Source organism: Arvicanthis niloticus, chromosome 15 (genome assembly GCF_011762505.2).
Source record: "Arvicanthis niloticus isolate mArvNil1 chromosome 15, mArvNil1.pat.X, whole genome shotgun sequence".
Lineage (NCBI taxonomy): Eukaryota > Metazoa > Chordata > Mammalia > Rodentia > Muridae > Arvicanthis > Arvicanthis niloticus.
In genome coordinates this window covers 53,647,190-53,674,696 of record NC_047672.1, presented here as the reverse complement: position 1 = coordinate 53,674,696, position 27,507 = coordinate 53,647,190, and the positions used below count along the sequence as shown (strand labels likewise).

Sequence of the window (27,507 nt, the reverse complement as noted above, 5' to 3'; positions counted from 1 at the left end):
TCAGCATGGGCTCTGTAAAAGGGTTTCCTTGTATGATGCTACACCCTGAGTACCTTAGAGATTTGGAAAAGCACCTGAAAGGACAGTAAAAACAGTGAGGAGTCTGAACAAAGATATACTAAGTGGAAAGGATAGTCCCTGGAGCTGTAGAAAATCAGGGCATAGAACTATCTATGAGTTATCTAACTTACTGTGTTGTGACAACACAGTAAGCCTGGAGGAGTCAAGTGTCAAACCTATTGCTAGCTGTTGGTTACATTTGAGCACTAGAAAGTAAGTCTCTATGTGCAGAAAACACTGCATGCTTTGGCTCCAGTCCATGGAGAAAAGGAGGACTCGGCTGGAAGAGCTCATCCTGCTGGCTGACTTGGCAGCATGTGAGCTGCTGGGGAAGAACTGTTATGTGCTACCTCAATAGTACTAAAGCGACACACAAGAAAGACGTGACCACTGGATAACAGTAGCACTACTTTTGCAAAAATATCAGCTCCATGTGCAGGGCATTTACTCTGTCCAGATTCTTTTTGGTTCTTTGTTCTAAGCCATTATTTACCAGTTCAGGTAGTTGAGAATATACATCTTTATGTCCAAAATCATTTTAAGGTATAACTTTCTATTTCAGGTCACCAACTATTTGGTGTCTGTTTACTGACTTGGGGATAGAATATAGATGAAAGGTAAGGTTGAGTGGTAGACAGGTGACATTAAATAGCTAAAAAATCCAAGACCATTCCCCAATGTCATGGTAGGGGTCAAAGTCGTACAAACTGTCAACTCTATTCAAAGGGCAAGGCATTTTTTTCCCTTTCAACTTGGTTAATGTGGATCCTCATACTCTATTTCTTAATGAATAATGCATTTAGGTTCATACATATTTCTACAAACACTTTGTATATTAGCTTCAAAGGGTCCGTTATATACTAAGCTACATCTCCCATTCAAACAGTAACAACTGCCATCAACTTGGTTGTGTGAAATCACTGTCTACAGTCACTGAGAATACAAACATTGCTAACGTCTCCACGGCCCAGTTCCCCAATTGTAATAGAGATACGATTCTTAGAAGTGTGGCCAAAGAGCAAACAGACTTTACCAACCACTTAAGAACATTATTAATGGCTCAGAAACTAAGTTAATTACATTTAAAATGATTAATATTTCAAAAACACGGGTTTTAAAGGGCCTCCTTATAAATTTCAGTAAATATTGCTTACAGTAAAAGAAATGCAGAAAACATTAAAGTTTAATGTCATATAATAGAAACAGCTTGTAAAATTGGATATGGAAATTTGATGAATCCCAACATCTGACTGTTTGATTAATATTAAAAAATTTTATATTGTGGACTTTACTGAGACAATGTTTCTTAAAAATCATGAATATAAAATTTAAGAATAGAAGCAAGAGATAAAGACATCTAAACCAAAAAGATTAGATCAAAACATTTATTTACTTATGTTTTTGTTATAAAAACAAAAATAAATCCAAGCAGATAATGAAATAAACATATTCTTTAAAGTATCCCCTCCTGGTTTCTCTGTCCTAGAATGTGGTAAAGTCCACATTTAAGGTTCCTGGAGCAGTCCTGGATGCTAGGAAGTCTCCATCTTGTAACCATGCTTCTCCAGCTCAGCGCTGCAAAAAGACAAAGATCAGTATTAGCATCTTTTTTTCTAAGCTGCTTTTAAGACAGAATAACAAAATAAAGTTTGGGTCACTAGGTTAAAACATTACTAAATAGTTTTATCTAAGTTCCTAAAATAAAACCGGTTATAAGAAGAAAATTGAGTATTAGTTAATATAATAATTTAAAAATGTATTTATCCTCTAATTACATTTTATTTTCATTTTCTCATATATAAACCCAACTACAAAACAAATGAAAGACTATTTACTATCCTCCAAGAACCTTGCATATACTAAAGTCTTATTTCTAATTTATATATATTTCTATATATTTAAATTGAATTTAAAATATTCTTTCAGATTTAATTATTTTATGTGCATGAAGTTTTGCCTACATGTGCACATTGCTTGTATGCCTACTGCTCACAGAAGTCAACAGAGAGTGCTGAATACCCCAGAAATGGAATCGCAGATGCTTCTGAGCCATGTAGGTATCAGAAATTGAGTCTGGGTCCTCAAGAGCAACAAGTGTCAAAAATCACTGAGCCATCTTCCCAATCCCTAATGTAAGTTTTTGTTGGCTGTTTTTCTGGCTGTTTGGACTAAAATCATGTAAGCGAGATAGACATTCTACCATTCAGCTGTATTTTTAGACACTTCAACAAAACTGAGACTTGCAAAGTTAACATAAATATCAAAACTTTATCAATTGTACAATAATCCCAAGTATAAACTATATAAGGAATGAAGTAGTTCCTGTTCAACAAGTGGTGAATGTTCACAAGTAAAAGTGAGTCACACACACATCATATGCCAAAATTTATTCAAAATGAATTGAAGGCCTAATAGTAAGAGCTCAGCTATGCAATTCTTCCTGAAAGACACGGGATAAATCTTCACTATCAATTTAGTAATGAGTTCCGATACCAAAAGTACAAATAACAAAAGAAAAAATAAACTTGACCATCAAAATTTTAAATTTTGAAAATGATATAACAAAGTAAAAGAGACAACCTACCAGACTATCTGACAAGGCTGTAATACCAAGAATAAATAGACTCTCTCTTCTCCCAAATGTTACACACAGTTAGGAAGTACACAAAAACCTTAGTCATCAGGGAAATTAAAATTGAAATTTCAGGAGATACTGCTTTGTAGCCTTCACTTACAAGATTTAAAGAAAAATAAATGAATAATAACATTGCTATTAGGAAAACTTTTCAGCGATTATAGACAAGTCTGACAGTTCTTCCCAAAGTTAAAACAGAATTACCATACAACCTAGAAATGTCACTTCAAATTCCCCAAAACCTGAAAATAGGTGCTCAAATACATGCCCATGTGTGTTCATAGCAGCACATTATACAAAGCATATAAAGAGTAAAAATATCCTCAAACTGGCAAGCACATAAAATATGGTATATCCTACATTAGAAAATTATTAAGTTAAAAACGACAATAAAGTACTGCTATAAACTACCATATTTCTGAATTTGGGAAAGACTATGCTAAGTGGAAAAAGCTAGATACACAGAGACATATCTTTTATAATAGCATTTATATTAAATGTCCAGAATAGGCAAATCAGGTGAACTTTTATCAAATACAATAAAGTAGACTGCTATAATTCCAATCTTCAAAAACAAGAAACACTTACTGAATTCTCAAATTAGTTCTATGATTCTAATTTCTGCTCAGTTATTGAACACTGTTTGAAAATAAATGCTGACAGGATCCAATTTATGAAAAACAGTAAATATGCTTCTATTTAACTACCTTTTTAAAGGAACAGAAGTTGTACGCAATTTCCCAAAATATTCCTGTTTAGAAATCCAAAATAAGGAAAGAATCGTCTCAAAATTTAAGAGGACAACTATCCATGGAAGCTGGATATTCCATGTTTAAAATTAATACTGAACTACAATAAAAATATGGCTGAAAACCTACCGTAACTGATTGGAGAAGTCATCTTCTACATTGTCATCATCCCAATTATCCTCCCAGACATGTGCATCTTCATCTTCATCTAAGCCAGCCCAGTCTAAAAATGAAAACAGATGTCTAAGTATTTCTCATAGGTTATTTCCACAACATAAAATTTGCCATTAAGTACCCCAGCAACTCAAAAATAAAACAAAACACTAACAGTTTACCTAAGAAAAATTAATCTTCCCCTACAAATCTGCAACGCTTGCTCTCTTGCTCTCACCTCCTCCATACATAGCAAGGTAACTGTGCACAATGAACTCAAGTGACTTTGTCAGCACACATCAGCCTCATGCAAACTCAACCAGGTCAAATCCAACGTCAAGCCAGGTTGTGAACATGGGTTCCTAGGCCTAGCTGAGGAGCTGTTAAGAGTCATTGTTGTTGCTGTTGTTTTGTTTTTGTTTTGAGCCTATAGTAACTTGACCATGCTCCAGAGGAAGCACATATTGGGCTTGATGGGTGGGGGGAAAGATACAAAGTTGGGTAGGGTTGGGAAGGAGGTAGATCTGGGAAGAATCTGGGGGAAAGAATGATTATGATAAAAATAACACTGTATGAAATTTTCAAAGAACTAAAAAGAAACATATTCAAATTATACTCTACCACTAATATTTAGCAAACAGAAAGCAATACAAAACTTAGAAGTTTTTGAGAGAGGATCTCATACAGATCAAGAGTGGTGTTAAACCCATTGTGTTGGGGAGTGTGGCCTTGCATTCTTCATCTTCCTGCCTCCATATCCTAGGTGCTGAAATGACAGATGCGCACCAGGAAGCCCCACCTGACTTTTCATAGAAGGAAAAACCTAAATATGTATAGGGAAGGGAGAGAGTACTGCTGTTTTTACTTTTTGTTCTTTTTCCTCTTTCCTTTTGGCTTAGAACTAGAAAAGCACCCATGTAAGTATCTCTAGGCATTCCTACAGAGGGTAATTGTCTATTGATGGGTTGGAGAGATTGCTCAGGAAAGTGTGCATGCCTAAGAAACTGAGTTCTGACTCAGTACCTGAGCTGGCAGATGTCTGTAATACAGGTGAGTTTCTGGGCTCAGCGAGAGGGCATGGAGTTAAGAAGAGCAGAGAAAGACTGCTGATATTCAACTCTGGGCCTCTGCACACCTATATACACACAAGTGCATATATGTATACACACACTTATAAAAATAAACATCTATTGCTAAAATAATACTGAAGTACAGAAGCTCCTAAACAATTATTCAAGCAAAGGACTAATCAGTTAGCTTTATACAACCAAACATTTAGTTAGTACTTCTAGGAAGTTACCTCCAAAATCTTTTTCTTTGTGCTTTTGAATACTAACTCATGAAATGCCTGAATCAGGAACTGCATCCCTGACTCATCCTCTACTTTTAGTACATCCTTCAGTAACAGTTCAGAAATACATTGCTGATTTCCAAATACATCTCCACTGTTAACACTATCCTTTACACCTTCTGATTCTACATGCAACTGACTCTCGACACTAAAGTCTAACTGGCCTAAAGAAGGAAAAGCAGAGAAATCATCCTAAAATTTCTTTTCTATACATGTACCAAATTCTGTTTATTTAGCTTCTAAAATAATTCTAAAATTGATCTTCTATTCCTTTTTTTGTTTTTCTGTTTTTTGAGACAGAGTTTCTCTGTATAGCCCTGGCTGTCCTGGAACTCACTCTGTAGACCAGGCTGTCCTCGAACTCAGAAATCCACCTGCCTCTGCCTCCCAAGTGCTGGAATTAAAGGCGTGCACCACCACTGCCTGGCTCAATCTTCTATTCCTATTACCTTTAATCTAGAATGAACATTCACAGTAAACAAGATAAGTCCCTATTGCTGAAGACACCATGCACTTAGGGCACATGGACCAGAAGACTTGAACTGGCTGTGATCTGAAAACATTCACCTCCTGCCTGAGGAATACATTTCACAATATCAGAAGGTGCCATGCAAGCTTCCAAAGGAAAGAAACCAATAGTCCTACCCAGCTATGCTGCCTATGAACCACAGGATGACCGAAGCATGCATAGTGTGGTGGTAAGCCAAATGCTCTGGAATTGGACTTAAGGCCTTCTGAACAGGAGGGAAATCCTGTGTGGTACTGGAAAACTAGCCAACTATCCAAGGCTAGTGAAGCCATGGGTCTTGGAGGAGAACCTATAGGCACCTCTTTACTAAAGCAGCACAACCAACCCCTAACTACATTCTAAATAGTTATATATGTACCCATAGATAAGTCCTCCTTATCACAGAAACTGCTTTCAACAAATGGAGACTATTACAGAAAACCCCAACTGATCAAATCAGACAGCAAATGACTGTGTCCAGCCCCAAAAGAGACATCTGCAACACAATTCCTAAGGTTCAGGGATCATTCCAGAACAGAGGGCACAAAGACTGTAAAGCAGAGAAATAGGAGGTCTGAGATTGTATTTCTTTCTTTACAATGTCAGAAGCTACACCTGTGAAGTCTCACCAACACGACTAACTACGTCCTGAACAAGAACACCAGTAGTCCTGCTAACATGGAGGGGAAACCTCATAAGGCCTCAACATTAAAGAGCTACAGACAACTAAGGAGTGCGAGAGCTGGAGAACAGTGTCCCCAGGGCCAAACAGCCCTAAAAACATTCATGTACAAGTGACATTAGACAGACTATGGGCTGTATTTATGTATTTAGGGACACACCACTACCACCACCTCCACCTCCACTACCACTACCTCCACCACCTCCAGCACAGAAAACGGGAACATGAATTTGAAAGAGAGCTGGGGGGGGGGGATTAGAAGATGGAAAGAGAAGGGAAAATGTATTATATTATAATCTAAAAAAAATTAAAAATAAACCCCTCAAAATATCCACAATATTCTTTTTCATTTGTTCCCTCTACTTTAGATCCTGATGAAAATTTAGCCTCCAAGGGAATGACACTTTGACCAGCCCTGCCCCCCCCCCCCACCCTTTTCTTTCATTTTAATGACACCAAACTATCCCCGAACAAAAGTAGATGCCCCTGAACTCCTGCTTAGGTTTACACAAGTGCTATAGTCCTGACTGACATACTGCACAGGTTAACCTGTTTTAAAATAAAATTACTTCTCCAGGTGTGGTAGTGTACGCCTGGAATCCTAGCACTGAAGCAGAAGTAGAGGTTCATGAATTCCAAGTCAGCCTTAGACACACAGAAAAGTCCTGTATGAGAAGTATCAAAACTAGGGTTGTGTGTGGGGGTGGGTGGGGTGCGGTGGGATATACGACAAAAAATTTGAACATTCAAATCTACTCACAGTTTCTTCATGTTTGCCATGTGTCTTACTTACGCACACTGTATAATGAAGTGACCCATGAGATCTTAATTTTTAATTAGCTCCTCATTTTACACTTGATATTTGAAATGACTTAACCCTTTCGTTGGTGTATGCGGGGTATACATGGGAGCGTGGGAGTGCACATGCACATGTGTGGAAGTCTGGGCTACTACGACGCTGAGGGTTCAAACCTAAGTCCTCATGCTTGCACAGCAAACATTCATAATTCTTAACCCACTGGACAATCTTCTCAGTGCCTGTTTAGAAATTTATAAAAGATCAAACATTTGATGGTGTTATCTTTATAGCAGCTTTTGACCTCACTCACTACCTGACTTCTACTTCTTAACTTAATCCAAACACTATTCATTAATTCACCATTATAAAGGCTATCACAGCTTCTTTTTTTTTTTTTTTTTTTTTTTTTTTTTTTTTGGTTTTTCGAGACAGGGTTTCTCTGTGTAGTCCTGGCTGTCCTGGAACTCACTCTGTAGACCAGGCTGGCCTCGAACTCAGAAATCCGCCTGCCTCTGCCTCCCAAGTGCTGGGATTAAAGGCGTGCGCCACCACCGCCCGGCCACAGCTTCTTAAAAAACGGTTGATTTCAAATCTGTGACATGCAAACCATCAGGCAAGTTAGATTGATTTTTAATGCTAGAAGCATGTGGAAGCTCAGAGTCTTCCTGAAACAAGTAACACTGACTTAGGAAAAACAACAACAAAACCATGTCCATTTACAACAAATATCAGACAGAAAAAGAGATAATATTCTTTCTAGTTACATTTGTCTAAGTACAAAAAAAATGACAGAAATGATCATTTTTCAAAACTTCATTGCAAATTAGTAAAAAATCACTAACCACTATTAAAATTATGGAATGAAAAATGGGTAGATAACAAACAGGACAGACTGCTTACTCATTATAAAGGGGAAATTGGTGAGGCACAGCCATTGTCAATCTTAGCCAAGTACACAAACAGTATCACCACTAAGTTACAACAATGTAGCACAAGCTTCTTTCTTAATGTAAGCAGTAATAGATACTCATCACCCCTACAGACCTTGGATATAGTTAATTCTGAATCTGTAAGACAAAAGAGAAGGTGAGACTTCCTATATCTGGCCTCTTCAATGAAGTCATCAACAAAGGGCCCAGGAGTGGCACCACCCACAGTAGGCTGGGCCCTCCCACATTCATAATTATTCAAGGGAATGATTCAGAGGCTTGCATACAGGATAAAATGGTAGGGACATTTTCTCAGTTGAACTTTCTTCTTCCAAGATGGCCCTAATTTGTGTCATGTTGACAGAAAACTTATCAGTACAAAAATCCACCTGTGGTAAATACCACCTCTAGAATTTTGAGTATCACAACATTAACACCCTGGCCAATAGTAATTAGTTAAAACATATCTCAGTTCCTTAGGAATAACTATATCTGCCTCTGTAATTCTAAATTACAACTAGCACTTAGCACATGGACAAGGTTATACAACATGTACAAAATCCTAAATCACAAGAATAAAATCTGATCCTGTATATTTTTGTTTGATTTGCCCTCCCTTCATCCCAAACCCAGTAACTCTTGGGTAGTTTCTGAGTCTGTCCTAATCATGAGATTCATCTTACTAGTGGCCTATTAGAAATACAGAACAGAACCCACACAGCATCAGCACCTTTGAGTACATATTATGGCTTCAGTTTAGTATTTTTTGGTAGGATTCCCCAGTGGGTCTCTGTTGGGCTTTTTTCCCTGTTTCTTGGATCCAGTTCTAAAGATCTGTATTTTATTTTGTTTTACCTTATTTTGTTATTATTATCCCCTAGAAGCCTGTTTGTTTTCTAATGAGAAACAGAAAAAGAATGGCTCCAGATGAGAAGGGAGGGGAGGAACTGGGAAGGGACATCATAATGAAGATATGTGTGTGTATATACACACACACACACACACACACACACACACACACACATACACACACACATACACACACACACATACACACACATACACACACACACATACACACACACACATACACACACACCACACACACATACACACATACACACACACATACACACACACATACACACACACATACACACACACACACACACATACACACACACACACACACACACACACTGAAAAAAAGGTGAAGAGAAAAGAAAAAACAGCTTAAAGATTTCAGTCTTAGGGTTCAAGTCTGAAATATTCCAAATGTTTAAATGTTGGTATGTAGCCTGTGGCACTTCTCTCAAGGCTGCAGAGCTTCTAGTAGGTAGACCTGGCTGGCTGAATTACATCACCAGGGGTGGACTTTGGAAGGTAGTCAGTCCAGTTGAGCTTTCTACCTTTCTTAAGGACAATCATGTGAACAAGTCCCTACCTCACACACTAGGAGCTATGCTTTCCCTGCTATGATGGGCTGACATCTCCCTGAATCCATGAGCTGAAATAAAATTTTCTTCCCATAAATTGTTCTGTTAGGTATTCATTCTGTCAGCATAGAGAAAAAAAACCACAGATCTCAGAAGAGAAAGAAATTAAGAAAGAAGGAAAGAAAGGAAGGAAGGAAGGAAGGAAGGAAGGAAGGAAGGAAGGAAGGAAGGAAAGATGCATGCATGATTTGACTTTTTTCTGTACATAGGTAATAGATTCAAAACTATTCAACAGTGGCTCACGAAGGTTATTTATTCCAGGTACATACTTGTATTTCTTCTGATTTAAGAACAGAAAGAAGAAAAGTACTTCCATTTCCTTCTTCCCACAAACCAGAAGAGAATAGAAATTTGGAAGACATCACAGCTACTCTTCCTCCTTAAACCACCACAGTCACATCTTTTCCCATTTTAATTCACAAATATCTTAAGTTGTTTACCTCTTCCCTACACTTAACACAGCCATGTCACTTTGGGTGAGATTATTTCCTTTGTGGACTACCACTGTGCCTTTTACTGTTAACATCACCAAGAGACTACTGTGTGACATCATGAAAAGGGGCGACTGATTCTAGGATCAAACTTTAAATACAACAGGAGCTTCAAAGAAGAGACATGGCTCAGCAGTTAAGTGCTTATAGTTCTTTCAGAAGACCCACGTTTGGATCTCAGCACCCACAGCTCATAACCATGTAATTCCAGCTCTGGGGATACTGACAGCATCTCCTGGTCCTCTATGGGCACCTGCATGCAGGTAGCATACACTCACATAGGTGCATACACATAAATAAAAAATAGTAATGTTTAAAGGAGCTTCATTTCAGACAGTAGATGTTTCTCTACATCACTAAGTTACCAAAGATCAATGTGATTGGTTTTAATTTTTAATTAAAATTGAACAAAGCCTTCAAATAACCCCAGATTTGCTTATAAACATCTAGTTTCTTGAATGTCAAGCTTGTAATAGAACAACTGAATTTATTAATGATTGGCTGATAATATTCCTTTCGATCCTTCATAGTCCCTCTAGTCTTACTGTATTGACTATAGTTCTATGGCCATTTAGTAATCTAACTAGTTTTCCCCCCTAAAGAAATGTTATCATTAAACCCTTCCTTATTAAAAATCAAAGGAAACTACTTCATTAAATTGCCTTACAACAAATTTAGGCTTTGTACTTGAAGTTTTTATAAAATGCTCAAGACATGACTATTTAAAAATTACTGATATTTGGAACTAAAACAGGTCTTAAAAATCACTCTACATTACCCTTTTTGGTTTGAGAATAATCACCATTACCACAATCAAAACCAGATGAAGAAAAGGCTGCCTCACAAAAAGATATTAACTTTTTAAAAACCAATCCTCCACCCCTCCAGTCTTAAAACCTGGGTTGTAAATATGCTGTTTGGCTAGAGCACAGAAACAGGAAATGTCAAATACCTGTTGAGATATTTTTAAGAATATTTATAATCAGACCTGAGGGAGTTTAAAGTTTAAAAAGAAAATTAGCTAAACAATAATCTGAACAAAGACTCCACACTAAGTTTTTTGAGAAAGGGTGTGGTGTGTGTGTGTGTGTGTGTGTGTGTGATGTCAGTAAAGCTACAATAGAAGAGTAAGTAAAGCCACTTCAGCGTCAAGCCAACAGTCAGCCTGAAACACTTCCAACTACGTAATTTCCTATTAAGTAAGCGGTTTCCATTTGCACTGGCCCCTAAGAAGGAAATGATCATGTGTGGAAAGACCTAACTTAAAAACATAAACTAATAAAAATATAGTACTTTTTGATACAGCTTATGAAGTCTTTCAAAAGCACTGCAGAACCTTAATTGTCTTCTAAAGCAATTGCCTTCTTAGAAACACTAAAATTATAGGGTTCCAGAAACTATTAATCCAAATTATTATTTGATTCAAAATGTTGATTTTAATATTGTTATTACTTGGTGTCATTCAAATGTCTCCATGATGGCTTTACTTCTTTTAACTTTGTGAGAGGGGAACAAAAAACTTGTTAATTTGTAACCAAATGCTTCAGAGAATCACTAACAAGAAATGTAACTGAGTTGGTAATTTGTTTTATCAAATGCCAATTCTTAATCTGAAAAAGTCAAAATTCTTAACCTAAGTCTTTGTTTCTTTAAAATGGTGTGATTTCTAATGTATCTCATTGAATGAATACAGATGAGCACTTTAAACAAACTCCTCATGCTTTAATAGGAGAGACAGTAAAGGGCAGAAATAAAGTTCTTTGAAAAATAAAATGTCTCACAAAGCAAGAAAGGCAAAAAATACCACAGGCAAGGCTTGAGGATTCATGAAAATAGCTCTATTTCCTTGGTAATTTTAGAAATTACACTGTATGTACATATGTCTACATATGTGGGTGTACAGCCAAGGTGCACATGAGCTCAGACAACTACTCAGGAGTTGGTTCTCTCCTTCCACCATAAGGGTCCTAGAAACCAAAAGCACATCATCAAGCTTGGTGGCAAGTGCGCTTACTCACTGAACTACCCACCCTGCATGCTTATTCCTTGGTGTTCTTATATAGTTTTTATAACTTTATCATTCGTTGGTTACAAAGGCAGAAATGCTGGATCAAATTCTTCACTAGAACAATAAAAGTAAATATACTTTTAAATTTTAACACCTTATCCTAGGAGTAAGATGTACTCAAGTTGATTCAGATACCTTCCAATTACTATAAATGAAGAATGTAATAAATTTCTTATCTACATTTATTTATTTATTGTGTGTGCATGAAGGCACCTCACGAAGTGAGCATATGGCAGTCTGAAGACAATTTAGGTGAATTCTGGAGAGCAAGCTCAGGTCACTGTTAGGCTTGGCAGTAAGCACCTTTAACCTGCTGTGTCATCTTGTTTAACTCAGGAAATACCTTTCTTTTGAATTACAACTATTAAATATTTTAATTATTTGATAAAAGCTTTAGGAAAATTAATCATATTTGCAAATCAGAATATAATATCTATTTTACAGAGGAACTAACAATTTTGCTTAGTAAATAAAATTATGTACTGACCTTGTTCTGTGAAAAGCTTAGTAGAGTTTAACTATCTCCAAATATTATTTCCAATATATATAAATCCTCTATAACAAATACAAAAGTTATCTATCTTGTTACAACTCATTTCATTTCTGAATGCATAACATGGGTACTTTGCAAGAGGTATTTGAATTGTGTTTTAATAGAGCACAATTGACAGTTTTACTTACTTTAAAGTCTAAAGGGACACCTTATTATATCTAATGTTGTCCTTTAACATATCAATGAATATACATTTTTAACTCCAACATTAACTGTATTGCTAGAATTGTGATTAATTAATTACAGCTATTTACTTCAATGTGTCTGCCAGATGTATACTGTTTTTAAAAAAAGTAACATGGTTTTTTATAAGAATTGGAAATAAATTTCTAGCAATTCTAAATTCAAGACTTTGTCTCAAAGTTAGCTTTCTTCTAATTTGCCAAAAAATTATATTTGTGACTACCTTTAAATTATAAAGAACTGAGACGATCACATATCTCATCTATTGCACTGACATCAGTGTCAAAAAAGCTGCTTCTTTGAAAATGTTTTAATGTTCTCATCCCTTAACGTATGTTAAAAAATGAAACATGCCCCCTTGGAGAAAACTGAGCCATTGGAGGAGAAATGGGAGTGGTGAATATAATCAGAATGTGCTGCATAAAATTCTCAAAGAAAACAATACAAATATTTAAAAAGAAAGAAAAACAATGAAACTGAATTTCACCAAACAGAAAAACATGTATGCATATGCAGAGCATCACATGATGAAAATATATCAAAGTGCACACTTACTATAAAGTCAACTTAAATAAACCAGAGCAATTACAAACTACTATAACACAAATGTGAGGATGGAGTGCACAAGCTCCTACTTTAGATTACAAAACCAGAATGGATTCTTTTCAAAACTTTGATTTCTATAGGTAACCCCTATGCAAACACATCTATATAATATTCTACACTCTAATGTCTGCTTAGCAGACAAGGGACCCAGCCCAGCACCACTGTCCTCCCGGAGCTTTAGCATACATAAGCAAAGGCAGTCCGTCAAGGATGACAATCCGTCCGTCAAGGATGGTGCTCCTGAACCGCAGCTCCTTGCCACAGTGGCAAGGAGTCTAAAACGAATGTCTAATGCTCCAATAACCTATAATATAGCCACTTATAATTATCCTTTTAAAAATTTCAAGTAAATTCTTTTCATCAGTAGCATGTATTTGACAGAATGTTTCCACTTTGTTCACTTTATTAATCAGTACCTTCAATTTTACTTAATGTAATAGAGCTGCTAGAAATCACTGTTCTCAAAATGCCCTGATAACTTAAACCTCTTCCCTCCAATTCTGACCCTGCTTCTTATAAAGTGAGCTCCATCATCTATTTCTTGGGCACAAAAGTGCAAAATCAAACCCCTCAGTCTCTTATTAATTCCTGGCACCCCATATATAACTAGCAGACCAACATTAATCAATTGGCTTCCTGATATTCATGCTTTATCATCTTCACTTCACTCCTAATAATCTACTGGAGACTCTTCTTATCTGAGTTATTTCAACAATTTACTACTTAGTCCACCTGACTTTGGTCTCTACCATTCTAAATTAATTCTGCTGGCTTAATAGCTCCTAGTTTAGTGTCTATACAAAACTCAAACACCTTATTGTCAAAAGCAAAATAAGCAAATAAAAATAAAAAACCCACACAAGTACTTCAAATCTACTTAAGAATAAAGTCCAAAATAATTATGACTTAAAGTGTTTCCAAAATCAGATCTCTAGTTACCTACGTTTACAAATACTATTTCTTAGTTCCTTTTTTCCTTAAATGAATGAATAAATAAATACTTTTAAAAATTACTGAGCCGGGCGGTGGTGGCGCACGCCTTTAATCCCAGCACTTGGGAGGCAGAGGCAGGCGGATTTCTGAGTTCGAGGCCAACCTGGTCTACAGAGTGAGTTCCAGGACAGCCAGGGCTACACAGAGAAACCCTGTCTCGAAAAACAAAAAAACAAAAAACAAAAAACAAACAAACAAACAAAAAAAAATTACTGAGAGGGAGAGGGACACGTGCCATGCTATATAGAGAGACCAGGAGACAACTCAGGACAAGTTGGTGGAGTCTATTCTCTCATTCCACCTTCATGTGGCCTCCAACTGAGGCTTACAGAGCTAATCGTCACCCATGCCAACAGCACTCGGTCATCTACAAACCATAACTACACATGTATGTAATTCCAACCATTTACCTACCCCTTCTTTTGGAAGCCCTGTTTTTACATTTTAATATCTCTCTCTTAAAGATTCATTAATTATTTGTATGAATGTTCTGTCTGAATGTATGTGCACAATATGCATGGCTGGTGCCCTTGGAAGTCATAAGCTGCCATGTGAGCGCTGGGAATTGAACCCAGGTCCTCAGCAAGACATGCTCTTAACCCAAGAGCCAACTATTCACTCAATTCCATTCCTTAATTGATCTGTTCCAACAGTCCTAACTTGTGTTTTAAATCCTTGAAAGTAATTTTCTCTTTTTTTGAACTGTTGGTGAACTTAACATTTAGCTGTGTTTTAATATCTCAACACACACACACACACACACACACACACACACACACACACGTCTACAGAAGAAAGAAATGGAAATCTCACTCAGAAGCACAACAAATAATATAGACTAAACCAAAATTGTTCACGCTTAACAGGGATATGTGTATGGAAGGGTAGGGGTGAAGCCTTAAAAGATTCTTCCTGGAATAGGCATTTCCCAAAACTAAAGCACTCTGTTTGGTGACAAAGCCACTGGTCCTTATTCCTCAGCATTTATATTCTTTACTAAATTCAAACACAGATCCTGTAGAGTTGAAATTTGCTTGAGTACAGTATCTATCTAGTGTGACCCCAGTTATTTTATTTTTGTTTTATTTTATTTTGCTAAGCCCTAGGTAAAAAGTCTATACCTCACAGAGCTGTTCTGAACAGTAAAAGACTATGTGAAACATTTAGGACAATGGCAACTAAAGTCATTTTCTCTCTGTATTCCTCAGTAACAAATTTATAGGAGGCAATTAGTATATATCAAATGAATAAATCACTTGTTACATGTTAACTACAGAAGCATTTGTAGGATTAAGAAATTCAAGTAGAGAAACTTTCAGAATAAAAACAGCTACCGAATTGAATAAAGATATTTGGTGAACTTTAAACACTTCAAAAGAAGATCATATAATTTTTGCAATGTTTACTTCTCTTTTTAATGTTTTCATAATTCAGTTTTCAATGATCAAAACTTAACAACCAGGTAGTAATGTTAAACATTACAAAAGTCACAACTGCTTGTTGTCTGCTTAGCCTACACACACACTTAAACAGTTAGTTTCCAAATTTGTGCTAACATTCTGGTTTATAACTCTTATCTCCTACCTCTGTAGGGATTATTCATTCTAATTTTCATATCCCTAAGCAGTGTATACACTATGTATATACAAACTATGCTACTTATATATAGCTATACATCTCGTGTGTTTTTAAATTTTATATGAATAGCACTCTAAAGGGGGGTGGGGATAATTCAGACTGAATGAGGTCATGAAAGTGGGGACATCATGATATGATTCGAATACAAAAAAAGAGAAGGCAGCTTTCCTTGTCACTAGGAATGACCGTCAACACCTGCCTCAGCAGACTGAGTGAGAAAATAAAATTCTGTTGTTTAGGCCATCAGTCTACAGTGTTTTCTTCTGGCAGCCCAAGCAGGCTAGTACAATTAGAAAAACCTTTCACAACTCAAAATTATTATGCATAAATCATAGACAAAGAAACTAAAGATTAGGGTTAGCAATTCAAGGAAAAGTATAAAAGTTAGTCTCCCTCAAAAAATAAAAATCAATAGAAATGAAGGGGCTAGGAGATAGCTCAGTCGGGTAAACGCCTGCAGTGCAACCACAGAGACCTAAATTTGGCTTCTCAGCACCTAGGGAGAATGCGGAGTGTGATGGCCTGCACTTGTAGTATTGGGGAGGAAGAGAAGATCCCGACATCGTGCTGGACACCTAGTCTTGCCAAAGTGGTGAGTTTCAGGTTCACTGAGAGACCCAGTTTCAAAGTAAGATAGACAAGGTTGCCCCTGGTGCCAACTTTGGGCCTCCATATAGATACACACCATGCACACATCACACACAACTAAAAGAAAAAGAATGAAAATTACTCAACATAAAATGATAGAATCTCTTTTCATACATCAGATTGGCAATGACTAAAATGTTTAATATCTGGTGCAAGAAAGCTTAATAAAGAAAACATGAATTATAAATGGAAATATGTATCAGCATAACTCTTCTTGAAAGGAAATTTGAGAATGTATGTTTAAATTTAAAATGCAGCTGCTTTTGGATGAGGTATCCAAGCTAATGAAAGAGAACATTTCTATGATGAGGCAACATATGTGGTCAATGTATCACAGCCTGGAGAGAATGAAGAAGTCATCTATAATGGAGTGAGGGAGAGAAAGGGAGAGCTCTGCCATACAGAAGGTTAAGCCTCAAAAACATGAGCAGAGCTTTGCAGGCCAGCAGAAAAGCAGATAAATAATGCACAGCACATTTAAGATAAAATAAGTGTTGAAAAGACAAACAAACAAAAAAGCTACCAGGAACCCATGGCTCTTCAACTCCAAGTGGAGGATCTAAAACTTGTGGCTTTACATACCCACACATCCATAACTGCATGGTCTCTTGGTCCTTCCACTGAGAGTAGTAACACCTAAAAGCAACGAGCTTAACTACAATCAAGATCCTGTTCTCCACTCCAACCAAAGCAGGGACATACAAGATTGGCCTCAAGCATCTTGTGTTACATGGTAGCAAATGTAGAGAGAATAATGAAGACATGTAAAAAACCACACACACACACACACACACACACACACACACACACACACACACAGCCTGAGATTTTCATATTCATATCAGAAGGTAAGAATAAAAAGAATAAGATTATAATTCATTAAGACTCCATTGAGTGGCTGGAGAGATGGCTCAGTGGTTAAGAGCACTGACTGCTCTTCAGAAGGTCCTGAGTTCAATTACCAGCAGTTCAATTACCAGTGGCTCGAAACCACCTATGAGATCTGATGCTCTCTTCTGTGTGTCTGAGGACAGCTATAGTGTACTCATATACAGGAAGGAAGGAAGGAAGAAAGGAAGGAAGGGAGGGAGGGAGGGAGGGAGGGAGGGAGGGAGGGAGGAAGGAAGGAAGGAGGAAAGAAAGAGAATCTTTAAAAAAAAGAAAAAGAATCCATCAACCTGGGCAGTGGTGGCACAAGCCTTAGGAGGCAAAGGCAGGCAGATTTCTGAGTTCGAGGCCAGCTTGGTCTACAGAGTGAGTTCCAGGACAGAGAGGGCTACACAGAGAAACCCTGTCTTGAAAAACAAAAAAACAAAAACAAAAACAAAAACACAAAAAAGAATCCATCAGCACATCAGCACAAATTAAAACAAATATATGAGAAATAAGTAAATAAATGCACTAAAGGCTTGGGGATTGAAATTATTATTTCTGTGGTTCCCTCGGAATAGCTATTTTGAGGGAGGGATAGTTTCAGCATCCCTCCCTCGAAATAGCTATTGTGATTTAAAATTTTACTTCTTTGAATACAATTATTTATTTATTTTTACTATTTTTATTTCATGGGCATTGGTGTTTTGCCTGCATATATGTCTGTGTGAGGATGCTGGATCTCTTGGAACTAGAGTTACAGACTGTTGTGAGCTGCCTTGTGGGTGCTGGGGATGGAACTCCACCCAGTCCTCTGGAAGAACAGTTAGGGCTCTTACCACTAAAAGCCATCTCTCCAGCTCCAAATACAAATTCTAAAAATGGACATTTGGAAGGCACCTTCTTATATACCATGTAGGCTAGGTATCTTCTTTTAAAATCTGAGTGACACAAATTTTCTATTTCATACCAGGACCATGCAACTAACTTAAATGTTGGATGGTCTTGTTTATATGACTACTACAATACATTTAATAATCGTTAACACCAAAGCCCCTGCTGGTACTAGGTAAATCAACTGGACAGTATGGAAAACAGTCAACAATGGTTCTGACTGCTTACCTAAAAACAAACAAACAAGAATTCCTTCTAATAATTAGTACCAATGTTCAAGTTAATTTTGTTTTTCAAGACAGCGTTTCTCTGTGCAGCCCTGGCTGTCCTGGAACTCACTCTGTAGACCAGGCTGGCCTCGAACTCAGAAATCCGCCTGCCTCTGCCTCCCAAGTGCTGGGATTAAAGGTGTGTGCCACCACCGCCCAGCCTCTATGTAGTTTTAGTTGTCCTGGAACTTTGTAGGTTAGTTTGGCCTTGAACTCACTGAGATCAGCCTCCCTCTGCCTCCCAAGTGTTGGGATTAAAAGTGTGTGCCACCACTGCCCAGCCTCAAGTTAATATTTTAATGGTATTCTCATACCAAATCTTTCTTACTACATCTGTATATAGCACATAGGTGGTAGTCTGAATGAAAATGGACCCCATAGGCTCACAGGGAGTGGCATTATTCGGAGGTGTGGCCTTGTTGGAGGAAATCTGTCACTGGAGGTAGACTTTAAGGCTTCAGAAGCTCAAGATAGGCCTAGTGACTCCATCTCCTCCTTGTGCTGCTATGGATCCAGATGTAGAACTCTCAGCTACCTCTCCAGCACCATGTCTGCCTGCACACTATCCATGCTCCCCCTATGACAATAATGGATTAAAGCTTGGACTGTATGCCAGCCCCAATTGAATGCTTTCCTTAAAAGAGTTGTCATAGTCATGGAGTTTCTTCACAGTAATAAAACCCTAACTACACATTTAAATTCCTTGGCTCCCACTCATAAAATGCTGGCCATTTTTACCTCTACAAGTCATGTGACTCTGATACACTAAAGCACTCACCAGATGTTTAGACCCCGACAAGATGCCCTACTTTGTCAGATACCAGTGAGAGGGCCTTAGTTACCCAGCAGAAGCTTCAGGAAATGCCTAGCCCACTGTCTGACTCAACAGAGATTCTCAATTGTATCAAGGTCTTACCCAGGAATTTAATGGGACAGGGTGAAGTTGTGGGGAGTAGTGTACTCCTGATTTTTCAGTTTATTTGCATGTGTGTATGGAAAAATTATACAATAGTTAACATAGCAGATCTCTTGCAAATCCTGTTCCCAATTTCACTTAAAATATTCTAAAAAAGCAAGACAATATAAACCAAACATCTTAGCTCTGGAAAAGAGAAAAGCAAATAAACAAAAGACTAAACAACCACTGTTTCTTCCCACTTTTATTATCCACTTCTAATTGTCAGTGAAAAGAAATCAGCAATACTTTATAATCCTTTCACTATCTGTCTGACAAGGAAAAAGTAGTTTCAAGTCTCAGTTATACAACTACTTCAATTTTATAACCCACTATGTAACCACCAACCTAACTGCATGGATAGAACTTGAAATGTTTTCACAAAGTTGTTACCTGGGTCTAACACTCTTTCTGAAGGCCTCCAGAAATATATTAAAACCAGTCATACCAGAACTGTGGATGTGAATGGCTTCCTTATAAAGCCTATTCTCACTCAGCATAAACAACTAGAAATTGTGTAGAATACAGTGCACAAAGATTCTAAACATGATTTTGTAACAGCTCCGTCTGAATGACCATTATAGTACATAACCGCCAATTAGAACAATTTTAAGGAATTGCCAATCTGACAGATTCAGACTAAACAAGGGAACTAGGGGGATAAATGGAACATTTGTTCCTTTGTACCTTCAGAGACTCATTCCAGATGTTATACTTCACACTGAAGAAGAGCTATTCAATGAAACAATGAGGTCTCCATGCAAACATTAACTTAAGGTTTCTTTTTAAAATAAAATTTATCTTTAACATCACTAAATTGAAATTCCATCTAGCAGGTTCTTATCTGGGAGGAGCTGTAGCAACAACACTCCCAACAGACAAACTATGAAAACAATTCAATGACTTGCCTGTGACAAGCTCTACAGTGTACAGTCTACACAGAGAGTGGTCAGCCCTACTTTGGCACACTCTCAAGTAACAAGACTCTTGGAGTAAGAAATCCTATAAACGGCAGAGATACCTCTAGATTGGTTTAACAAGAAAATATTTCATTTACTTTATTAGTGAGTTTGTCAATGGTGTATTTTTCATAAAGGGCAATCACAAGAAAAAAATGGGTTTCCTAAAGGGAAAGCACTTGAAAGTAAATCAGGGTACAAAAACCTTAACAGAAAACTCAAACACTGAAAGGTTCAAATTCTAAGAGGTGTTTCTAATATTCCCCTCCCCCACAAACAACACAAATGCCAAGACTAGTGGTCCATGAATCACATTTCAACAGTAACAGAGAATCTATGTCATGACAACACCAAAATTATGAAAGAACATGTTTAGTCTCAAACAGAAAGGTTCTTCCGTGTTTTTTTTTTTTTTTTGAGGTTCAATTCTTTGCTTTAGTTTGTAATCAAAGGTTTTAATCTGTAAATATTTAGTAATTTCATCCAGTGAATTAATCTTTTTATACAGCAAAAATCTCCCTAATTTAAGGCTATGTAACTGTTAACTAGAAGATACATACGCATGCATAACAAATGCATGTCAAATGTTACTTCTCATTCTAAATGTGAAGATTTCTCAACAAACTAGACTCTATACATTTGAACAGAGACAACAAATTTGGAAGATCAATAAATGACACTGCACTTACGTCTCTTGTGCAATCTTTTGTCTTTAGAATCTTTGCTTTTCCTTAACTTCAATGAAATGTTTAAACACAATACAACTGTCAACACTCTAAACAGACTACTGCTCAAAATACAGGCTCTGAAGGACAGACACTATATTAAAGTTGACAAAAGGTGCTGAAAAAAAATCATCTAGCTGACAGTTACCTCTAAATTCTTTAGTCAGTTCTCAACTAGTTATTTTAAATAGATACTTGCACTAAAGGTAATGGTTAAAGTCTGGGTGGGTGCACTGGTCAGAAAGACCTTATAGCTTGATTCTGAGTTAGCCACTTAATGGCAAGAGTTTCTGTTTGTTTTAATTTTTAACATGTGAACTCTACTGATTCAAGATAAGATGTTGGACCATACAATGCAAGGCCAGTGTCTTAACCGTGTAGCTTGTATGTAATGAGGAATAAACTCCATCTGAAATACGTAGTTAGAATAAAAATCTTAGCCAATTCTACCACAAAGCTCTGTTAGGGGATTATTAATAAACCTGAAAACACCAGACTGGGCAGATAAATTCATTACCAAAACAAAAGGTAAACTATCCCATAATTTAGTATAAACTCCTAACTAGGAGTCTGTTCTGAATTGGTTTATGAGGTCTCATAATACACATACTAATGTTCTTTCACTAAAACTGAAACACTGCATTATACGCAAACAAACTAAATATTCCCACGATGTGATTTTATGCACATTGAGATCATGGTGGGGTAACTCAGTACAATTTTTGTCAAATGATAATTGCTGAATGCCACATATATGCACACGACTAACCACACTTCTCTTCAGCCAATAAAGTAATCAATTTGAAAACCTAACATGGCAAAAGGGGCCTAGCAAACAGAAGGTAACTGCTAAAGTTAACGACTTTGATGTAAATTAAGGCGCCTCAGTTTCATCATTTCTGTAGTGTTGACAGTGGGCCCGTTTCTCGATTGTTCCAAACTTCAGTTTCCTTATGTGAATAATGGTAAAATACGTTAGTATCTACTTCTTATATTTGTGGAAATGGATTGTGCCAATACAGGCGAAGCACTTACACTCCCAGGATTATAGCAACCTCTTCTTAGCTATATTATTAGCTACAATGAGAAAACTAAAGCATCCCTGGTATTGAAGTTAGTTTACAATGCAGAAGTTTAAGAGTTTTATAAAGCTTGGGTTAATTCAAGTGACCGTGCACGTAGAGGAACAGAAATTGAGGCAAATTTTGTAAAGAGTACAGCCACACATGACTCTATCATCCTACTTCACACAGGGCTCATTCGCGCTGTCCTAAGAGTGGACAGCACTGGCTGACCGGAACAACGGTGAGATTCTGATGTTTAATACCAAGGGGAGGCTATGAAACCGAAGCAAAACAAGAGACTGTGTAGATGCGAAGAGTCCCGGGCTGAAGTTAAAAGGCCACAACCTCGCTACAGCGTGGGCCCAGCTTCACCTGGTTCCTCCCAGCGACGAGGCACAAAACCCTTGGTCGCGGCTTGAAGCGACGGCTACCGGGACTCGGAACCCGAAGCCCAGGCACCCGGAGGCCGCACCGGGATCCGCGCCGCTGGGCACAGTTCATGCCCGCAGACTCAGCGAGTAGGCCCGGCGCCGCCCGACCGGAGGCCACGGCCCCAGCGCGCGGCCTGGCGGTTACCTTCGGCGGGAAACTCCTCGAACTCGTCGTCCTCTTCCAGGAGACCCAAATCGACAGGCTGCTTCTTTTCGGACATAGCGCTGCGCCAAGCACCACGCTGCTCAGATCGACCGCAAAGTTGGAAGCCTCAGTACTCGAGAGGTGCCGACACAGCCAACGACGGCGCGACCATAGAGACTAGAGGGGAAGAGCTACACGTCAGCGCGAGGAATGCTGGGATAGCGAAGGTCCCTCCCAGCGCTTCCTGCGGGTGTAGAAGTCCTCCGGTCTTCAAACAGTGAATTGTTTTGTTTTATAGTGTGTCCGTTCGTTTTATTATTCATGTAGTTGCCTACATGTGAAAGATTTACAGTGTATAAAGTTACTAAAGACCAATACTTAGCTTACAATCACGAACAGAATTCTAGAAAGATAAAGTAACAACAACTAAGAGCCAGGCCCTTAACAAACATTATTCGACTATCCAAACCTATTCCTTGAACATACTGTTAAATATCTCCACATCACAGGAAACACAGGACCAAAGGCAGCCAAAGTCACTCATATGATAGACAATTCTGACTGTCCTCCAACGTTTCCATTGTGCTATGCCCCTTGACCTTAGAATTGTGTGTGGTAGGGGCTTTGTGTTCTAACTAGTTGACAGGTTGATACAAAAAATAAACGAGTAAAAAATGATGTAAGGTTGTATTGTTGTTCAAAAGATGTAATTTTGGTTTCTTTTTCTTTGTTTTAATTGTTGTGACACATGGAAAAAACACAAGACAATGACAGAGGTGAGAAAAGTTGGTGTCTAAATTAAGCACTAAGTAACACATATTTGCTGAGTTAATAAACCTATGTTCTATGTCATCTAAAGGGGTCTTAGATGGGGTTCTTAATTTCTCTTTAGTATAATTAACTTATTTGCAGCACCACAATTAAGGCTATACATATAACATGCATAATTATATATGTAAGTATAACTCTATCAGATAATATGAAAATTGAAGCAGGTCTATAACCCCTACTATTCAAAAGGCTGGGGCAGAAAGAATCCTTGGGTACAATATGAGTTTAAAATCAGCCTGTACAACTTAGTGAAACTGTGTCCCTAAATAAAAAGTAAGCAGAGGGCTAGACATATATTCCCAATGGCTCACTACCCGGTGCCAGAAAATTAAAAAAAAAAAAAAAAATGGGAAAAATGTTTGAACAAATCATATGATTCATGGATATAAATATGAATAAGGTGTGTTTTTTAAAAAGATAGAAAGTAGAAAATGGAATATCTTTTGTAGGAAATACTTTGTTTTATACAAACACTCTTTCCTAATTTCATTTTCATTGCTATGACAAAATACCCTGGCAAAAAAAAAAGCTCAGGGGAGAAAAGTTTCATTTGGTGTCAGGGGCATCTCTGTCTATACACTAAAGGCCTGGAATCAGCCATAAGCCTGAAGACAGCAGTAGGCCTAACATGCATGCCTGCTAGCACAAAGTCTTGGGTCTCTGTGGAAAAACACTAGAACAGATGACTAGAAGCTATTGTAAACAAACAGATAGTTGCCAGGCTCTAGTCATAGACTTTGTAGATAGGTGACCTTTGGTAGATAGTACCAACTTAGATTAGGACAAGTGAATCATAGGCGGAGTCATAGTGGCCTGTCCCCTGAACCTTCACCCAGCTGACACACTGTTCTGGAAGATATCTGTACTCACCCTGAACACCTACACTCCTGCATCATCCCCTTCCCCACATGTTGCATTTTTGTGTATATAACCTGTGTGTGAAAAATTAAAAATTGCAATCTGATCAGCCTATAGACAGGTCGCTGTTCAGGTGATCTCCACGGACCCCTGTTTAATGTCCTGCTGGACAGGACAATTTGGTTTGTAATTCTAGGTTGTTCTCCATCATTGCAAGAATGTCAAGGAAGAAATTTGAAGCCACTTTCACATCCACAGTCAAGAGCAGAGAATGAGTGTGTGCTTGCTATTTGTGTTCATAACTGTCTCTAAACTTACATAGTCCAGGATCCCTTACCTAGGAAATGGCTACCCCATAGTGGGAAGGCCTTTCCAGCTCAATTAATGTAATCAAGACAGTGACTCATAGATATGACCATAGAATAACCCAATACGGATTACCTCTCATTGACACATTCTTCCCAGAATGTCTATATTGTGCCAAATTGACAATTAAAACTAATCACCACACACACAGTTCCCTAATCAAATGTTCATTCTTTCTAGATCTTTAAGATTAACTCACCCTGAAGTAGAACCTGAATGCCTTAAGAAAAATAAACTCTCCTAGTCAAGTGGACTCTGGACACTTGAAGCTAACTCTAAACTCTACTGGGATTTTATTCCTATTACAGCAATAAGGCAATATGAGATCTACCCTATAAAATGTTTTATATTTGGGGGGGTTACATCATAAATTTAAAAAAATATTATTGATGCTTTGAGAATTTCATACAATGTATTTTGATCATTTGATCAATTCCAAGTCCTCTTCCTAACAGAACGGTTCCACCTCATCTCCCCCACTTTGTTTCCTCCTTCTCATTTTAACATCACATCACCTTCAGTTTGCATTGTCTGAATTCTCCTGGATGTAGAACCACCCATTGTTGATTATGAAGAAGCCAAACCTTCAAAGAAAATTGGCTTTCCCTGCCCCAGGACCCATCAGTTGTCTATGTGCTTTCCCCTCCACCTGATATTGATGGACTGGTTCTTGTGAGGGTCTTGTGCAGGCAAACACAGCTATTATGAGTTCAGTAAGTACAGCAACCCTGTCCCATTCAGAAGTCACTGTTTGGCCCTAGTCCTCTGTGACCTCTGGCTCTTACAATCTGTCCATGACTTCTGTGGTAGTGTCTGAACTTTGAGGAGGAGGTGTGACATAGACTTCCCATTTGTGGATGAGCAGTCCTCTGACACTTTAACCAGCTTCTTTGGCCAGGGACTTTATATCCCAGCTTGGGGTTCTTGACTAGATTGGCAATGTCAGGTATGTGTTTTGTCCTGTTAGCAGGCTTCAATCCAATCAGAAATAAGATGGTTACCTCCATGACATTGGTGCCACTCTTATACCCCAGGGGCATACCTTATCACACCGTCCATTACTGAAGTTCACAGAATTTGCTAGGTAAGCCTTCGAGCTGACTCCTTTCACCCAACAACATCTTGCATAGCACCTTCTGGTCCCATGAAAGTAACCAGCAACGAGGAAGCCTCCTCTCAGTACTGAGCTGATTTCTCCACATCTTGTGACTAGGGGCATCTTGATTTTTTTTTTTAATTGGTAGACCAGCAATGGCATTTGAAAACACAGGCAGCTCTCTTAAGAGAGGAAGGTGTTTGTTTGTTTTTATGGGTATCTTTCTGTATAACCCTACCTGTCCTGGAACTCACCATGTAGACCACACTGTTCTGCAATTCACAGAGTTCCACCTGCCTTGCCTCCCAAGTGCTGGGATTAAAGGTATGAGCCACCATGTCCAACACTCTTAATGTTCTGTTATATAGCAAATTTCTAGAAATTACTCATTATATAATAAAATTCTCAAAGATTAATATATTTTTAAAATTAAGGTGCAACAAAACCCTCTAAAATTCTTTTTGTTTTTTCAAGACAGAGTCTCTCTGCATAGTCATGGTTGTCCTGGAACTCACGTTGTAGACCAGGCTGGCCTTAAACTCTTAGATCTGCCTGCCTCTGCTTCCCAAGTGCTGGGATTAAAGAGGTGTACCACCACTATCTGGCTAAAATGCAAAGAGTTTAAGAGGGTAGATCGTATGTTGTTCTCTTACAATACATAATAATAAAATAAAATAATTCCTAAGTAAGGTTTAGAGTCAGCTTCATGTATCCAAAGTCTGCTTGCAGCACCCTATTTCCCCTGACTCTGGAACCCACCACTGTATTTCCTGTTTCTACAATCACCTTTTTTGGGATACACTGTTTCATGTTTCAGATCTTCAAAGTCTCTAGGGACCCATACTTTAAAGGTTTGTTCAATAACCTATGGCACTGTGGTGAGGTGATGAAAACTTGAAATCTAGTGCAGGAAGTTGGGTCTTGTGGGTGTGTCCTCGAAGAGACTGTAGATAAGCAGCTTTGCCCTCAAGCTACCCACACACTGTTCTGCCTCACCATAAGCCCTCAAATTGCAGAAGCCATCCAGTCATGGACTAAAACCATTAGAATCATGAACCCAAATAAACTTTTCTCCAGTTTTAAGCTAATTTTGTCCTTTTAATTCACTCTCTCAATTATACAAAGATCTGAATATAACACACTTTAGATTGAATCAGACAGAATTTTAACATCTGTGACAGGCTTTTTTCACTTAAAATAATATCCTCCCCACAAGTCTTTTAAGAAGCCTGCATTACACGAGACAGGATTTTTTTTTTTTTTTTTTTTGAGACAGGGTTTCTCTGTGTAGCCCTGGCTGTCCTGGAACTCACTCTGTAGACCAGGCTGGCCTCGAACTCAGAAATCCGCCTGCTTCTGCTTCCCAAGTGCTGGGATTAAAGGCGTGTGTCACCACTGCCCGGCAAAAGAATTTGATCTTAAGAAAAAGAAAATTGCCGGGCAGTGGTGGCGCACGCCTTTAATCCCAGCACTTGGGAAGCAGAAGCAGGCGGATTTCTGAG

At 38.0% G+C, this 27,507-nt stretch overlaps 1 protein-coding gene across 1 annotated transcript; it reads right to left on the bottom strand.

Moving 5' to 3' along the window:
* Window positions 1-1,431: 1,431 nt before the first annotated feature.
* Sem1 (SEM1 26S proteasome subunit) lies at window positions 1,432-23,052 on the bottom strand. The gene is made up of 3 exons (XM_034519297.2): window positions 22,855-23,052; window positions 3,574-3,667; window positions 1,432-1,635 (listed from the first exon to the last, which is right to left on the bottom strand). The coding sequence occupies exons 1-3, from the start codon at window positions 22,928-22,930 to the stop codon at window positions 1,593-1,595; spliced, it is 213 nt and encodes a 70-aa protein (XP_034375188.1). The 5' UTR covers window positions 22,931-23,052; the 3' UTR covers window positions 1,432-1,592.
* Window positions 23,053-27,507: the final 4,455 nt, after the last annotated feature.